Source organism: Ranitomeya imitator, chromosome 1 (genome assembly GCF_032444005.1).
Source record: "Ranitomeya imitator isolate aRanImi1 chromosome 1, aRanImi1.pri, whole genome shotgun sequence".
In the NCBI taxonomy this organism is placed as follows: domain Eukaryota; kingdom Metazoa; phylum Chordata; class Amphibia; order Anura; family Dendrobatidae; genus Ranitomeya; species Ranitomeya imitator.
In genome coordinates, this window is record NC_091282.1 from 27645737 (window position 1) to 27659080 (window position 13344).

A 13344-nucleotide genomic window follows, 5' to 3' on the forward strand; every position below is an offset into this window, starting at 1 on the left:
AGGACAGGGACAGCCCAGGGACAGTTAGGTAGGCATGCGGTGAGTTAGGTAGGGTAGTAGGGTCAGGCAGGGAGAGACAGGGAAAGGTAGGTAGATAAATAGGGGCAGATGTCTAGACAGGTAGGGTCGGCTGGTAGAGTAAGGATTGCTAGGGTAGAAGCCTGTCATCTCCGGTTTCCCGGTGGCGGGCTGGGGCTTTTCACGATCAGATTTTTGTTTTGCAGAAGTGAATTACTGATATAGGGCTTACAGGCACCAATCCTGGCTCTGGGTAAGTGTTGTATATAGAGAGTTATGTAGTATTGTAATGTAAGGTGATGATCCTGTGGCTTTCAGGGTTAAAGCACCTGTCTTGTAAGCAAGAGGTTATGAGTTCCTTGGTGAGGTTATTTTTGTATTGTGTGGGTGTTTTTTTGTGGTGGGAGGGAGGGGTTTGGTGGTAGGTTGTTTATGGTTGTATTTGCTGTGTAAAAAGGAAAAAAAGGGAAAAAAAAAAATTATAAAATTAAAAAAAAAAAAAATTGTGTGTTTTAGATAGATGTGTTTAAGCCAGGTGGCTATAGTGTTTCTTTTTGGGCGATGGACCAGAGTTTTCTTTGTTAGGTTTGCTATGAAGTGTGTATGTGCGTGTATTAATAAAATGTTTCTTCTCTCGTTGGGTGATGTAACCTGGGGAGGAGGAGATCTGGAGAATCATAAAGTGAAAAGACAAGTAAAGGACAGAAAACAACAAGAAAGAAAGATGGAGGAAGCTTCTCTGAGAAAGAAGAAGGCAGTTTGTTTTCTTTTGCGGGGTTGCTTTGACTGGGGGCTGTTATGCTGGACTCGGACTTTGCTTTGGACTGGGGGGGTAATGTTGGACTCGGACAGTTGCTTTTGCTGGGGTTTTGATTTTTGCTGTTTATTGTAAGTTTTGTATTTTTATAATAAAAGAGTTCACTACATACAGATATATACAGTCACCACTAGGAGGAGCTCACTGCATACAGATTTATACAGTCACCACTAGGGGGAGCTCACTACATACAGATTTATACAGCCACCACTAGAGGGAGCTCACTGCATACAGATTTATACAGTCACCACTAGGAGGAGCTCGCTATATACAGATTTATACAGTCACCACTAGAGGGAGCTCACTACATACAGATTATACAGTCACCACTAGGAGGAGCTCACTGCATACAGATGTATACAGTCACCACTAGGAGGAGCTCACTATATACAGATTATACAGTCACCACTAGAGGGAGCTCACTGCATACAGATTTATACAGTCACCACTAGGAGCTCGCTATATACAGATTATACAGTCACCACTAGAGGGAGCTCACTGCATACAGATTTATACAGTCACCACTAGGAGGAGCTCGCTATATACAGATTTATACAGCCACCACTAGAGGGGAGCTCACTACATACAGATATATACAGTCACCACTAGGAGGAGCTCACTGCATACAGATTTATACAGTCACCACTAGGGGGGAGCTCACTACATACAGATTTATACAGTCACCACTAGGAGGAGCTCACTGCATACAGATTTATACAGTCACCACTAGGAGGAGCTCACTACATACAGATATATACAGTCACCACTAGAGGGAGCTCACTGCATACAGATTTATACAGTCACCACTAGGAGGAGCTCACTACATACAGATATATACAGTCACCACTAGAGGGAGCTCACTGCATACAGATTTATACAGTCACCACTAGGAGGAGCTCGCTATATACAGAGCTATATATATATATATCTTATATGCAGGAATGAGGCATGTATCTTTCACTCCTTGACTGAATTTGCGTTTTTAACCCTATAAACAGTATGATAGTTCTGATTCACCTTCACAGTGGAGTTCCCCTTCGATAAGTGGACTCCACTCAAAGTCTTTTCCACAGGTGTAGCTCATCCCACCAGGGACTGTAAATCCGAACGGACAACTTAACCGAAGCTCTTCACCTACTTTATATTCTGACTTGAACCGAGATATTGTGACGTCATTACTAGTCGATGGTCTGGGGCATGTTGTCCCTGAGGAAAAAATACAGAAATCCATTCAGCAGCTGTGTACTGGGACTAAATGCTAATTAGAGTCAGACTTGGGCTGTCGGGTTAGATGCTGCCTATCTGTCCCTCTGCGATGCTTTATCCTGCAGCGCTGCTCTACTGACACACCACCGTGATCAGCAGCTCTAGGCTTTGTTCCATCCTATGTCGGCCCTGGTTCCTCCATTCCATTCTTTCGATGCCTCCAGTCCGCTCTCCTTGCTGGGATCATCAATTCTCCATCACACTGTAAATCCGTCACTTTATGCCACTTATTAAATGGCGACACAAGCAGAACGCGCCTTACACTCCCGGGGCGATATTTCCATATAGATGAGGTCAGTAAATCCCCAGCCTACTTACTGACGCACTCCACGTGCTCTTGTTTCCAAGTTCCATCAGGAAGACATCGCAAGAACTGAAAGCCGGAGAGTTCATAGCCAGAAAAGCAAATTATTTCTATCTGCTCGGCCACAGAATACCAGGACTTCTCATTCTGAGGGAAGAAAACGGAATCACAACACCGCAAATACTACAGATAATAATAATGTAGTCATAGAACTAACTGCTGTTATCTGTCCATCATCCATATATCGGTCCGTCATCCATTCATCATTTATCCATCCCTCATATATTCACCCATCATCCATTCTTCAATTCATCTATTCATTCATCCATTCATCCTCTATCTATCCATCATCATCCATCCATTATCATCAGTCCATCAACATCCATCATCTAGACATCCATCATCCATTCACCCATCCATGATCAATCATCAATCCTTCATCTATCCATCCATTCTTCTGTCACCCAACCATCATCATTCATCCATCATCCATCCTTCATCTATCCATCCATTCTTCTGTCACCCAACCATCATCATTCATCCATCATCCATCCTTCATCTATCATCCATTCTTCTGTCACCCAACCATCATCATTCATCCATCCTTCATCTATCCATACATTCTTCTGTCACCCAACCATCATCATTCATCAATCATCAATCCTTCATCTATCCATCCATTCTTCTGTCACCCAACCATCATCATTCATCCATCATCCATCCTTCATCTATCCATACATTCTTCTGTCACCCAACCATCATCATTCATCCATCATCCATCCTTCATCTATCCATCCATTCTTCTGTCACCCAACCATCATCATTCATCCATCATCCATCCTTCATCTATCCATACATTCTTCTGTCACCCAACCATCATCATTCATCCATCATCCATCCTTCATCTATCCATCCATTCTTCTGTCACCCAACCATCATCATTCATCCATCATCCATCCTTCATCTATCCATCCATTCTTCTGTCACCCAACCATCATCATTCATCCATCATCCATCCTTCATCTATCCATACATTCTTCTGTCACCCAACCATCATCATTCATCCATCATCCATCCTTCATCTATCCATCCATTCTTCTGTCACCCAACCATCATCATTCATGCATCCTTCATCTATCCATACATTCTTCTGTCACCCAACAATCATCATTCATCCATCCTTCATCTATCCATACATTCTTCTGTCACCCAACCATCATCATTCATCCATCATCCATCCTTCATCTATGCATCCATTCTTCTGTCACCCAACCATCATCATTCATCCATCATCCATCCTTCATCTATCCATACATTCTTCTGTCACCCAACCATCATCATTCATCCATCATTCATCTATCCATACATTCTTCTGTCACCCAACCATCATCATTCATCCATTATCCATCCACCACAAACATTCATCAATCATTCATTAATCATCCATCCTCATTTGACCATCATCCATCCATCATCATGCTTTCATCATCCATCATCATTCATCCATCATCTATCCATTACCATCCACCCATCCATCATTCAACCATCCATTATCCAGCCACCATTCATCATGATCCATGCTTCATCCATCCATCATCTATTGATCCATCATCCATCTATCATCACACATCCATCATCTCTCCATCATCCATCAATCACCATCCACCCAAACATCATTTATCCATCATCCATGCAACCATCCATCCATCATCTAACCATCCACATCCATTAATCGTCAGCCATCCATCCATCTATAATCATCTATCCATCATCCATCAATCATTTATCTGTCTCAGAGACGATTCTGTCAGTTTGGGGAGACCTTTCATTGAGCACCTGATATAATAAAGTGACACTATCCATTATCTGTACCCCTCATCCTGGGGTCACTCACAGCCGTCACCCTGAACTACAAGCTCTAGATCAGTATAGAAAGAGAACGCTGCAATGTTAGGTCTATTAAAGAAAGTGTCACTTCTGTTACTTCCATCCGCGTCCGCCTCAGAAACAAAAATATAAACTATAAAAATATAAATCACGGCAAAAACTTATCAACTAAACTATCAGAACTATAAAACGAAACATGATGAATGGTGAGCGGCGGTGACTAAAGAAGAGATTTCACCATAGACCCACAGTGTGCCCCGAAGAACGTCTACACGATCCACGCTGAGCACCGCCGCACTGCAGAGCCGCCGCTTACCACAAACAGCCCATGATCGGGGGGATCTGGTTTTGGACATCCGTGGTCAGGATCCGGCTGCTTCTGATTAACTTCTTTCTTGTCTTCATCATCATTAATACAAAGCGCCCCTCTGCACGAAAGACACAGAAGACACGAGATGACAGAATGGTCAGCGCTACGGTGGTTTTGACGCCCAATAATGCTTTCTAGATGATAGATAGATAGATAATAGATAGATAATAGATAGATAATAGATAGATGATAGATAGATAGATAATAGATAGATAGATAGATAGATAGATAATAGTTAGATAGATAGTCATGGCCAAAAGTATTGACACCCCTGCAATTCTGTCAGATAATACTCAGTTTCTTCCTGAAAATGATTGCAATCACAAATTCTTTGGTATTATCTTCATTTAATTTGTCTTAAATGAAAAAACACAAAACAGAATCAAGCAAAAAGCAAAACATTGATAATTTCACACAAAACTCCAAAAATGGGCCAGACAAAAGTATTGGCACCCTCAGCCTAATACTTGGTTGCACAACCTTTATAACTGCGACCGACCGCTCACGGTAACCATCAATGAGTTTCTTACAATGCTCTGCTGGAATTTTAGACCATTCTTCTTTGGCAAACTGCTCCAGGTGCCTGATATTTGAAGGGTGCCTTCTCCAAACTGCCATTTTTAGATCTCTCCACAGGTGATCTATGGGATTCAGGTCTGGACTCATTGCTGGCCACCTTAGAAGTCTCCAGTGCTTTCTTTCAAACCATTTTCTAGTGCTTTTTGAAGTGTGTTTTGGGTCATTGTCCTGCTGGAAGACCCATGACCTCTGAGGGAGACCCAGCTTTCTCACACTGGGCCCTACATTATACTGCAAAATTTGTTGGTAGTCGTCATACTTCATAATGCCATGCACACGGTCAAGCAGTCCAGTGCCAGAGGCAGCAAAGCAACCCCAAAACATCAGGGAACCTCCGCCATGTTTGACTGTAGGGACAGTGTTCTTTTCTTTGAATGCCTCTTTTTTTCTCCTGTAAACTCTATGTTGATGCCTTTGCCTAAAAATCTCTACTTTCTTCTCATCTGACCAGAGAACATTCTTCCAAAACGTTTTAGGCTTTTTCAGGTAAGTTTTGGCAAACTCCAGCCTGGCTTTTTTATGTCTTGGGGTAAGAAGTGGGGTCTTCCTGGGTCTCCTACCATACAGTCCCTTTTCATTCAGACGCCGACGGATAGTACGGGTTGACACTGTTGTACCCTCGGACTGCAGGGCAGCTTGAACTTGTTTAGATGTTAGTCGAGGTTCTTTATCCAACATCCGCACAATCTTGCGTTGAAATCTCTTGTCAATTTTTCTTTTCCGTCCACATCTAGGGAGGTTAGCCACAGTGACATGGGCTTTACACTTCTTGATGACACTGCGCACGGTAGACACAGGAACATTCAGGTCTTTGGAGATGGACTTGCAGCCTTGAGATTGCTCATGCTTCCTCACAATTTGGTTTCTCAAGTCCTCAGACAGTTCTTTGGTCTTCTTTCTTTTCTCCATGCTCAATGTGGTCACACAAGGACACAGGACAGAGGTTGAGTCAACTTTAATCCATGTCAACTGGCTGCAAGTGTGATTTAGTTATTGCCAACACCTGTTAGGCGCCACAGGTAAGTGACAGGTGCTGTTAATTACACAAATTAGAGAAGCATCACATGATTTTTCGAACAGTGCCAATACTTTTGTCCACCCCCTTTTTTATGTTTGGTGTGGAATTATGTCCAATTTGGCTTTAGGACAATTCTTTTTGTATTTTTTCATTTAAGACAAATTAAATGAAGATAATAATAACAAAGAATTTGTGATTGCAATCACTTTCAGGAAGAAACTGAGTATTATCTGACAGAATTGCAGGGGTGTCAATACTTTTGGCCATGACTGTAGATAGATAGATAGATAGATAGATAGATAGATGGATAATAGAAAGATAGATAGATTAATAGATGATAGATAGATGATAGATAGATAATAGTATCTATCTATTATCTATCTATCATCTATCTATCTATTATCTATTATTATTGGAATATTGGTTTGGAGAGCTTTGCACCACAAGTTTGGTAATATGATGCTGTTCTAATTTTTTCTCTATCTATTATCTATCTATCTATTATCTATCTATCATCTATCTGTTATCTATCTATTATCTATATATTATCTATCTATATTATCTATATACCGTATATACTCGAGTATAAGCAGAGATTTTCAGCCCAAATTTTTGGGCTGAAAGTGCCCCTCTCGGCTTATACTCGAGTCACGGTAGCGGTGGGGTCAGCAGGTGAGGGGGTGAGGGCGCTGAGCTATACTTACCTAGTCCCAGCGATCCTCGCGCTGTCCCTGCCTTCCTCCCCGTCTTCTGTGCTGCAGCTTCTTCCCCTCTTCAGCGGTCACGTGGGACCGCTCATTACAGAAATGAATAGGCGGCTCCACCTCCCATAGGGGCGGAGCCGCCTATTCATTTCTCTAATCAGCGGTGCCGGTGACCGCTGACAGGAAGAGGCTGCAGCACAGAAGACGGGGAGGAAGGCAGGGACAGCGCGAGGATCGCTGGGACTAGGTGAGTATGTTATATTTACCTGTCCACGTTCCAGCCGCCGGGCGCCACGCTATCTTCCCGGCGCCTCCATCTTCCCGGCGTCTGTGCTCTGACTATTCAGTCAGAGGGCGCAATGACGCATATAGTGTGCGCGGCGCCCTCTGCCTGATCAGTCAGAGCAGAGACGCCGGGAAGATGGAGGCGCCGGGACCGGACGCTGGGAGCTGCAATCAAGAAAGGTGAGTATGTGTTTTTTATTTTTTTTTATTGCAGCAGCAGCGGCCATGGCACAGATATATGTGCAGCATCTATGGGGCAGTATGAACGGCACACAGCACTATATGGGGCATCTGTGCAGCATCTATGGGGCAGTATGAACGGCACACAGCACTATATGGGGCATCTGTGCAGCATCTATGGGGCAGTATGAACGGCACACAGCACTATATGGGGCATCTGTGCAGCATCTATGGGGCAGTATGAACGGCACACAGCACTATATGGGGCATCTGTGCAGCATCTATGGGGCAGTATGAACGGCACACAGCACTATATGGGGCATCTGTGCAGCATCTATGGGGCAGTATGAACGGCACACAGCACTATATGGGGCATCTGTGCAGCATCTATGGGGCAGTATGAACGGCACACAGCACTATATGGGGCATCTGTGCAGCATCTATGGGGCAATATGAACGGTGCAGAGCACTATATGGCACAGCTATGGGGAAATAATGATCTATTTTTATTTTTGAAATTCACCGGTAAATGCTGCATTTCCACCCTAGGCTTATACTCGAGTCAATAAGTTTTCCCAGTTTTTTGTGGCAAAATTAGGGGGGTCGGCTTATACTCGGGTCGGCTTATACTCGAGTATATACGGTATATAATTGTCTAAGGGTTTTTCCGTCTGTCTGTCTGTCCTGGATATCCCGCGTCTCTGATTGGTCGAGGCCGCCGGGCCTCGACCAATCAGCGACGGGCACAGCATGGCGACAATGATGTCATAAAGGTTGCCTCGACCAATCAGGGACGGGCACAGTCTGCCGCGAATTCTGGAATCATCATTGTCCATATACTACGGGGACATGCATATTCTAGAATACCCGATGCGTTCGAATCGGGCCACAATCTAGTCTATTATATATCTATCTATCTATCTATTATCTATCTATCTAATATATAAAGCTGAATGTGTGTATGTGTGTGTGTGTATGTCCGGGATTGGCATCTGCACCGTCGCAGCTACAGCCACAAAATTTTGCACAGTCACACGTCTGGACCCCGAGAACGTCATAGGCTATATTGTGAGGTGAAATTTTAACCCCGCGCATTCCAATTCACCAAACAATTTTGCCCCTATCTACATAATGGGGAAAAAAGTGAAAGGAAAAGTGTTGGAGGCGTCGAAGCTACAGCCACAAAGTTTTGCACAGTCACACGTCTGGACCCCGAGAGCGTCATAGGCTATGTTGTGAGGTGAAATTTTAACCCCGCGCGTTCCAATTCACCAAACAATTTTGCCCCTATCTACATAATGGGGAAAAAAGTGAAAGGAAAAGTGTTGGAGGCGTCGCAGTTACAGCCACAAAATTTTGCACAGTCACATGTCTGGACCCTGAGAGCGTCATAGGCTACGTTGTGAGGTGAAATTTTAACCCCGTGCTTTCCAATTCACCAAACTATTTTGCCCCTATCTACATAATGGGAAAAAATGAAAGGAAAAGTGTTGGAGGCAAATTGACAGCTGCCAGATGTGAACAAGGGGGACGTAAAGAGTGAGAGCGATGGCGCCAAAGAGTATATACCGTACAGTTGCTAAGGTGGGGCCCCGACATGGGATACTCACCACACACGGGGATATGAACACACACACAAAATGCGCCACACACTACCACGTGCTTGAACACATATCACCCTCAGCACACAATTCACCACACATTCTCCAACCTCGCCACATAAAAGTCGAAACACAAAAGTCACCACTCAAAACTCGCCACGCGCAGAACTCGCCACATGCAAAAACTAGGCTCTTGCAAAACTTGCCACAAGTGCAAAACTCACCTCATGGAAAACTCGCCACACGCAAAACTTGCACACGCGGAAAAATTGCCACATGCACAAAAGTTGCAACACATGCAAAATTTGCCTCACACAAAACTTGCACATACTCAAAAGGCACCCCACAAAACTCGCCACGCGCAAAACTCGCCATGCGCAAAACTTGCTGCACACAAGTTGCTACACTAACCTGTCACATGCAACTCGACACACAAAAAGTTGCTACACGCATGTTGCCACACAAAACTCATCTCACAAAAGTCGCTACATGCATGTCGCCACACACAACTCAACACACACAACTTGACACACGAAACTCGCCCTAAAACACACACAAGTCTGGTCTTATCCTTCAAAAATAAAAATCTGATTAATAAGCAGACAAACTACAACAAATGTACCATATAGGAAATACGGCAGCTGTCAGTCACATGACCTGTCTATTATGTGTATGTGTGAGCTAATATATACTGCCAGGGGGGAGGGCTTCCTGTTGGCTGGGGATTTATCAGGCTGCCAATTTATCTTACAAATACTGAGGTAAAAATACTGAGCAAATAACGTGTGAACGAGGTCTAATACAGAAGGAGATGACACACAGGTATATACTATATACAGGGGAGATGACACACAGATATATACTATATACAGGAGAGATGACATACAGGTATATACTATATAGAGGAGGAGATGACATACAGGTACATATATATACAGGAGGAGATGACATACAGGTATATACTATATTCAGGAGGAGATGACACACAGGTATATACTATATACAGGAGCAGATGACCTACAGGTATATACTATATACAGGAGGAGATGACATACAGGTATATGCTATATATAGAAGATGACATGCAGGTATATACTATATACAGGAGGAGATGACACACAGATATATACTATATACAGGGGAGATGACACACAGGTATATACTATATACAGGAGGAGATGACATACAAGTATATACTATATATAGAAGGAGATGACATTCAGGTATATACTATATATAGGGGAGATGACACACAGCAGGTATATAATATATACAGGGGAGATGACATACAGGTATATACTATATACAGGAGATGAAATACAGATGTATACTATATATAAGGGAGATGACAAACATGTATATACTGAGGTGATGAGGTGAAAATGAGAGGTGTGAGGTGAAAATGAAAAGGTGTGAGTGCAAAATGAGAGGAGTGAGGAAAAATAATGGAGTGATCAGAAAATGACAGATGTGAGGTTGAAATGACAAGTGTTAGGGGGGAATGAGAGGAGTGAGGGAGAAAATGAGAGATGTGAGGGAGAAAATGAGAGATGTGAGGGGGAAAATGAGAGGCGTGATTGGAAAATAAGAGAAGTGAGGTGCTATAACTAACCACAGATATTTACTATGCCCAGGCAACGCCGGGCTCTTCAGCTATCTATCTATCTATCTATCTATCTATCTATCTATCTATCTATCTATCTATCTATCTATTATCTATCTATCTATTATCTATCTATTAGCTATCTATATTATCTATTATCTATCTATTATAGCTATCTATATTATCTATTATCTATCTATCTATCATCTATCTATTATCTATTATTTATCTATTTATTATCTATCTTTAATAGCCCATGGGAGCTTCTGCGACGTTTCGGCTGGCAGTGTGCGCCCTTCTGAAGCCAAGGCTCATGGAGCAGTCCAGTCCCATCAGGGGCCATAGCAGGGGTATGTTCTGTCCCCATGATGTGGCCCTGGAGATACTGGATGTGTAGGGATAGTATCCACATCTTATTGACCTACTTGTCTTCCAGCAGAGAGAGGTGGCAGTATCGCTCCTCCGTATGCAGACCCTCACAGTTTTTGCCCCCATTCCGAGGGGCAGGATTGTTGCACTCCCTTGTCCTATGCTTATTTGAGAAGGCGTCACATAAGCTCCAGGCCGACCAACAGCTCCAAGACCCATCGACCACAGCTGGAAGGTGAGACAACAAAGGGTTAACCAAAGCCAAACGTATGGGTGCAGAATAGCGATCGTGCTCGGATGTCGTGTTCTCTGAGCGTGCTCGGGTGTCGTCCGAGTATCTCCGGTGTGCTCGTATGTTATGTTCCAGTCCCCGCGGCTGTTAATATCTGAGTGCGTCGGAGATACTCTGAGACCACCGGAGCGTGAGCGGATCACACGACATCCGAGCACGATCGCTCATCACTAGTGCCGAACCATACGCCGCACAGCACCAATCCAGAAATCTGATTATTATTACTTAATATTTACTTTGTGTAGAAATAATGTACACAACTGTTATTCTAGCAATGGATGGCGGTATTATCTGAGCACTGCTTGGAGGTATTATTGCTTATATAGTGATAGTGTTTGAGCACTGTATGGTGGGATTATTTATCTACTGTATGGTGCTATTATTTTTACTCTGTGGAGCTAATATATCTCGATATTACTTATTCACTGTGTGGTGCTATTGTTTTAGACCTGTATATGAGTCTTATTTTAGCATTATATGGTAGCATTTGAGCACTGTATAGTGGTATTATTTTGTGTATGATATCAACTGTGAATGTCAGTATTATTTCAGAACTGTTTTGCTGTATTATTTGCACTTCTATTTGTGTAGTGTATGGAGGTATTTTTGTGCACTGTATAGCGGTATTATTTGAGCCCTATATGGCGGTATATTTTGATCACTGAATTCAGGTATTGTTTGCGCATTATAAGCTGCTGTACTTTGCTCACTGTATGATGGTATCATTTGAGCATCTTATAGTACTATTAATTGAGCATTATATGGCAGTGTAATTTTAGCAGTGTATGCAAGTATTACTTGTGATTAGCAGAGTGGTGTTTTTGGGTATTCCATGGTGGTATAGTTTGAGCTTTACATGTTGGTAGTATTTGTGCGCGGTATAGTGGGCTTTTTATGCTGGTATTATTGGAGTCTAATATAGTAGTGTTATTTCAGCACTGTATGGCAGCATTATTTGAACATTGAATAGTGTTATTATTTGGGGATTGTACAATGGCATAATGTGAACACTATACGGTGGTATTATTTGGGCACTGTGTGGCAGTACTGTTTTTTAGGCAATTCTATTTGCCCATCTAAAGGGCACCACACTGCGTGCTGCGTAGAGCTGGACACTGTATAGGATGGTTATGTAAGTACTATACGACTTGTACCATATGGGTGGACACAAAGAAAAGATGGAACATATAAAATAATGCTGGCGCTGTATAAACCTACAGCTGAGCATTACTGTAGTCTCGGCAGCGGCACACACAATCTGCAGCACAAATCCGGGCTCTTACCTGAGTTGTAATCTGGAGCTCGTTTCTCGCAGCTTTCCCCGTAGGTCCCCGGCTGGCACACACACTGGCACTCCGTGTCCAGTAATACAACCCTGGCATTATTAGGGCACGGCGCGCACCGACACGGGTCAAACTTTTCCAAATACTCATCAAACGCTTTCAGGAGGTTGCGCCGTTTGGTCACAGCACAGGGAAATCCGGTCACCAGATCCACAATCGGGTTTAACTGCAAAATCATTGACAAGACGACGATTTTAGAATCCGGAAGGGGGAGAAGATATTTACGGAGGACCCAGGAGCAAAACTCAGGTGGGACAAACACAAGAGGGTCTCCAAGTGCAATATTTCCCACAGCAGGGAACATCCCTTTCTTCCAGCTTCATCTTTCATTTTATTTTATGTACCACATTGCAAACGTTTACATGGGGTGGCCTAGGGGTTAGTGATAGCATTCCAGTAATTGCCTTGTATTTTTATGGTGGCCTAGGGTGATGAAAGGGGGTCATATTCCTTTCTATTATCCCCGTTAACCTTGGATGGGAAGGTTTGGGCTATTTAGTCTACTAAGAGGTGGCTTAAAGGTGATTGATGTATTGCAGTAATAGCCCAGGTGGTCTGGTGGTCTTAATAGTGAATGCCTTGCATGCTATGTAGGTCTAGGATGGGTAGCTTTGCCTTATTAGAAGTTAATGATAGTAATCCTACAATAGCCAATAGATCTTATGTGATGAAGACTATTTAGTTTTTTAATGAGTGGCTTAGTGGTAG

The 13344-nt window shown here is 43.0% G+C and overlaps 1 protein-coding gene across 3 annotated transcripts in view; it reads right to left on the reverse strand.

Moving 5' to 3' along the window:
* Nucleotides 1-13344, reverse strand: part of C6 (complement C6) — a 105749-nt gene that overhangs the window by 9701 nt on the left and 82704 nt on the right. For all 3 annotated transcript variants that reach the window (XM_069745909.1, XM_069745908.1, XM_069745907.1), the window contains 5 exons: nucleotides 12577-12802; nucleotides 11058-11229; nucleotides 4609-4720; nucleotides 2420-2552; nucleotides 1853-2041 (listed from right to left, as the gene is read on the reverse strand). In XM_069745909.1, coding sequence (XP_069602010.1) covers nucleotides 1853-2041; nucleotides 2420-2552; nucleotides 4609-4720; nucleotides 11058-11229; nucleotides 12577-12802 — 832 coding nt within the window. The remainder of the gene's footprint in view (nucleotides 1-1852; nucleotides 2042-2419; nucleotides 2553-4608; nucleotides 4721-11057; nucleotides 11230-12576; nucleotides 12803-13344) is intronic.